Source organism: Pinus tabuliformis, chromosome 1_2 (genome assembly GCF_031772625.1).
Source record: "Pinus tabuliformis cultivar Carrire ecotype Pingquan chromosome 1_2, CPIR1, whole genome shotgun sequence".
Taxonomy (NCBI): Eukaryota; Viridiplantae; Streptophyta; class Pinopsida; order Pinales; family Pinaceae; genus Pinus; species Pinus tabuliformis.
Window position 1 is genome coordinate 436,228,017 of NC_142298.1, and position 5,089 is coordinate 436,233,105.

Below are 5,089 nucleotides of genomic sequence, written 5' to 3' on the forward strand. Positions count from 1 at the left end.
TGTAATGCTAGTAATTAATATTTGTAAAAACTATAAAAATTTTAATCATGCCACAATTTAATCACTTTTATATTTCATTTTGAGATGTAAATAAAATATATCATAAATAACAATATGCAATAAAAACATCTACTAAAAGCACATAGAAATCTACTAATTGAATATGCCCAAATACACATACAACTAATTAAATTAGATATTTTTTTTCAAATACATGATTCAACAATTTCCACTCAAAATTTTCTCCAAATTAATAAAACTAGCGTAGCTAAATTAATAAAATAACTAATATGTGTTAATGAGCATCATTTTACACTTGTAATAATACCAATTATCATATATATATATATATATTTTAAAAAATGGTAATATAATTTTAAAAATATATTCTTTTTCAAAAAATTTAAAAAAATTTATTAAATTAAAATTTAATCAACCATTCTTTAAACACATCATTTAATGAGACAAAAATATAATTTAATTTTTCAATTTATTGTTATTTTGTCTTAGTATACTTTTTATTTTTAATTTTTTATATTAATGTTTTCATTTAAATGGTGCCAGACTCGTCTAACTTTAAAATAAATATTTAAGAATGATATTTAAACAATTTAAACAATCATATCATTTCATTAGTTGGTTTTTTGGAAACATAATTTGTTAAGTATTTGTATTCATATCAATGTTAATTTCAAATTGAGCTTTTCAATTAGAAAAATCTGAATATTTAATTATTACAAGTTTATTTAAATTTCAATATTTGCATTTTTTAATTCAAAGTTATTTTACGCTTAAATTTCGAGGCATAATTTCGAATCCTTTTAAAAATAAACTGATTTTCATCTGATTTTCCTCAATAAACTATACTTTCCTTCTATTTTCTGAAATAGGAAAAAAAATTCAGCTACATTTCAATTTCCAGGACCAAGAATAGATATCCACCAACAACAACCCCAAAATTAGATGTGAATAGCAGCGCTATAACGGGAGCGCATCCCTACAGCAACTCCGCAAAAAAAGAAAATAGTGACGAGCAAAATCAAGCGCTGTGTCTGTCTGTCAGTCATAACTACGATACACACGTGGCGCATGCAACGCAATGGACAGCTAGATCTCAAGGAATTCCACTCCTGTCGACATTATCGGCATGTCCGCCGCCAGATAGAATTTGCATCGGCCGTGAGTTATCGTCGCGACCCTTATCTGTACGACCACCAGATTCTTTCTCTTCATCTTCTTCCCACCGTGTACTCCCGTAATATACGCCATACAGTATCAATTGGGATGTCCCTAGCAGCGCTCCCAGTCCATTGGGTAGCTGCATCGATCCACAGTTCTCATTAACAATACCCCATACATATATATAAATAAAACAAACACAGGTAACAATATTATTACTCACCACAAGATTAATGTCAAAGTGTATGCAGCCATAGACTGTCCAGATGACTCCATTGGCAGTGCAACCCAAGGAAAGGTAGAAGGGCATGTACTTCACACTTTTCGTTTGGATAACCCTTTTCTGAAATTAGTAACACACAAAGTTACTGCCCTTATGGTTGGGAATATTAATCTTGAAGAGCATTAATCAAAAGAAAAAGGGAAGGACCGTTACCATGATGGACAAGGGTGCTGCATACATGAAGACATTGAATACAATGCAGATTGTCCCAATAACTAAGGTCCGTCTCTTATGAGTATGCTGTAAAGTCAATGCCAAACCTGCCACCGCTGCGAAGAATATGCTTATTACTGCCAGCAATCCCACAACTCTCATCTGTCCAAGCAAGGTGGAAGTTAGGCCTCAGATATTTTCAATATATCCAACTATTAAATTTTATATTTGGTTAAATCTAATAAATAATGTTGGATCAATGCATTAATAAAATTATAGCTCTACAAATATCAATAAAACAAATCCAACCCATATCTTATACCAACGATAACCTTTTAAGTGAATCATATCTTAGATCAGAGACCATTTGGGTGCTTGTAAAATTGTAAGATGGTACATGAAACTTACCTTCTCCTTTTTATTCTTACAGAAAACCAGGAACACAATAGTGTACACCGTTTCAAAGATCACACCCGCTCCGTTAACTGTAACTACAAGAATGCTGTTTGGATGAACAAAAGGCATGCCGTATAACACCCACAAGGCGCAGTTGAGCAGAGTCATGGGGTAAGGAAATCCAGAAAACCCTCGAGTCGATTTCCATTTCCACACCTTGAAAAATGTAGGCCTGCATCATCACCAACCAATTACCCAATTTATATTTTATTTAAATCTTAACAACCCTAATCTAAGTGAACAGCTCCAACAAATGTAAAGCTCAATACTCTGAAATCTTACAGGGGCGAAAGGAACATAAAGACCGAAATAATGTTCCCTGCAGAGAAATACTTATTAAAAGTTTGTCAGAGACCAGTTCAGTTAAACTCAAAAGTGGACGAAGAAAATAACATATTGCTACTATTGACCGAACACGCACCTATGATTCCAACCACCAACCGAATCGTATCAGCGATCGCCATTCTTTAGTCGAAGGAAAATCGCAGGAGAAGGGGCAATTCGAATCCTGATTGTAGCAGTCAATGTTAGAGGAGGAAGGAAAGTTGTCGCCGCTATTTTTGGCGACAGAAAATACATGTAGACAAAGAAACAGTGGGTGTATATAAAGGTGTAAATCTTCGCATATGCCCTCAAAATAAGCAAGGCTACAAATACGCCAACGTATCTCCGTTTGGATAGAGACCACCAAGATTTGGGTTGGCATTCCCTTAATTCCACCCCTGCCTGATCTGTTTCTTCGTAATTCCACTATGAGGGGAGGCAATACCACTCACCCAACATAACAATCCGGCTTACTGCTGCCTTTAGCCCATCTCGGAAACACGCTTATGACGAAGATTTTCTAAATTTAAGTTTTCTTGAAACACGCTTATAACAGAGATTTTCCAAGAAACTACGTTCCCAAAAGCCAAGCAGGATCAAAAAGTTGAACCCAAACTATATTTTCCAAAAACCAACATAAAAAACAAAAGATTTGCGTCTGACCTATTAATTATGTCCATAAGTCCGTTTATGATTGTGAAGACATTGCCCATGATATTGGACCATTTCCGAGAGGCCAAAAGTTGCTTCAAAACTCCATGATATTCGAGCGAAAACTAGATTGCTTTGCATAGAACTCAAACCGCCTTGGGAACACGATATGCACCTTTACGATGCAACTTGACACATAGCATATACCGTCCGTATATTAAATTGTTGATATCTGAGTTTCTGTATTTTTCTTTTATTTCTCTGCAATTGCCATTGAGCAATGAGGATGTATCTGTGAGTTTGTCCTTTATTTTGTTGTCGAAATAATTTGAAAAGGTTAACTTTATCGAATTAAAAATGTTTCTGTATTTTTCTTTTATTTCTCTGCAATTGCCGTTGAGCAATGAGCATGTATCTGTGAGTTTGTCCTTTATTTTGTTGTCGAAATAATTAGAAAAGGTTAACTTTATCGAATTAAAAATAAAATAAAATAATATTTGGAGTTTATTTTAAATTATCATGATAAGGCTGATTAACATTTACTGAAATTACATTTATTAATTTAATATTAACAAAAGTTACTGGTTTGTTTTGTGTTTGTATTTCAAAAATTTCACAAACAAAATTGTATGATCACCATACTTTATTAGTAAAAAGTAAAAATATCAGTAAGTTTTGATCAGTAAGTTTTGTGTTGTGTTTTAAGAAATATTTTGAAATTGTTATTTAATATGAGTATAGACAATCAATTTAAGGAACAATAAATTTTATTTTTAACTCTCATAACATTTATAATATGGCAATTTTTTTGCAACCATGGCTGTTTAAGAATGCTCCCATACATGTTAAAAATTTGGTTTTATATTTTTTTTTTTTAAGTGTGGTTCACGGGCACGGAGTGGCCGCTACGTCCACATACGTCCACATAGAGAAGCGGGGCTGGCCGTCGGCCATATCAGGCCTAACCCCGAGGGCGTCGAGGAGATTTGACCCCGTGACCTCCCAAACGGGGAGAGTACTTAGCAATACCATTTGAGCTATCCCTCGGGCTTTGGTTTTATATTATTAATATTGATTATTTTCTTTTTTTGATAGTATTTTTGGTTCACCATCTCCATGTATCTTAACTCTTTATGGCTACCAGTCTCCAGGTGCTGCCTTTCTTTCATCCTCCATTGCTCTATCACACTCTAATTTCTCTAAAAACTTAGATATATAATTTAAATATATTGTTATTATGATAGTAAACACCATATTTATTCTTTATTAACCAATGAAATAGTAGAATAACCTCATATTTCTACAAACGATTTAACCAATATAATATAAAATTAAAATATTTTCCAAATAAAAATAACAATGTTTTCTATAATAAGAATCCATAAATCAATATACATAAATGTACATATTTGGTAAGTTTTAATTAAAAGCGTTATAATTATCAATAATCTTACTCTTAGTGTGCTTAATATGAAAGTAATGTGTAAAAATATTTCATTTTCATTCTCAATCAAAAATAAAATATATTGATGTCCATATAAAGTAACATGATTTTGTATTAGCTTTATACAAAGAATATAATTAAAAAAAAATACAAGAAAAATGTATAATCTTAAAAATTTTAAAAATATTTCGATATAAGACTTAGATAAGCTATTTGAATATCTATGTTACTCAATTCATTTCAGTGTTAGCTTCATATATGTATTTATATTTTAAAATTAATTATTTTAAAACTAGAAAAATCGCATTTATTAATGTGGTTAATATGAACTACATGTACAACTATATTTATAAATGTAATTGTTATATACACATGTATATATCAATAACATTAATAGTTATTAGGTGTATAGTGTAAAAATGACTATTAAAAATTGGTATATATATATATATATATATATATATATATATATAATAGTATTATTCTATATATAAATATAATATTATGTTATTATATAATATTATATTAACATAATATAATTACAGTATATGCTTATTATTAGCGATCTTAGATCAATCTCAACTCTGGATTTACCAAGC

General features: G+C 31.1%; 1 protein-coding gene across 1 annotated transcript; it reads right to left on the bottom strand.

Moving 5' to 3' along the window:
- Nucleotides 1–1,062: 1,062 nt before the first annotated feature.
- On the bottom strand, nucleotides 1,063–2,535 carry LOC149206221 (bidirectional sugar transporter SWEET5-like). Its single transcript, XM_089393654.1, has 6 exons — nucleotides 2,493–2,535; nucleotides 2,354–2,390; nucleotides 2,024–2,243; nucleotides 1,616–1,777; nucleotides 1,403–1,522; nucleotides 1,063–1,318 (listed from the first exon to the last, which is right to left on the bottom strand). Exons 1-6 carry the CDS (start codon nucleotides 2,533–2,535, stop codon nucleotides 1,115–1,117), a joined length of 786 nt encoding a protein of 261 aa, XP_089249780.1. The 3' UTR covers nucleotides 1,063–1,114.
- Between the last annotated feature and the right edge of the window lie 2,554 nt (nucleotides 2,536–5,089).

Bases quoted from the DNA above. Each gene is read 5' to 3' on its own strand.
- LOC149206221 (XM_089393654.1), bottom strand. From the start codon at position 2,535: ATGGCGATCGCTGATACGATTCGGTTGGTGGTTGGAATCATAG. The intron at 2,391-2,492 runs GTGCGTGTTCGG...ATTTCTCTGCAG, and splicing joins GTTGGTGGTTGGAATCATAG to GGAACATTATTTCGGTCTTT. The intron at 2,244-2,353 runs GTAAGATTTCAG...GTGATGATGCAG, and splicing joins TTTATGTTCCTTTCGCCCCT to GCCTACATTTTTCAAGGTGT.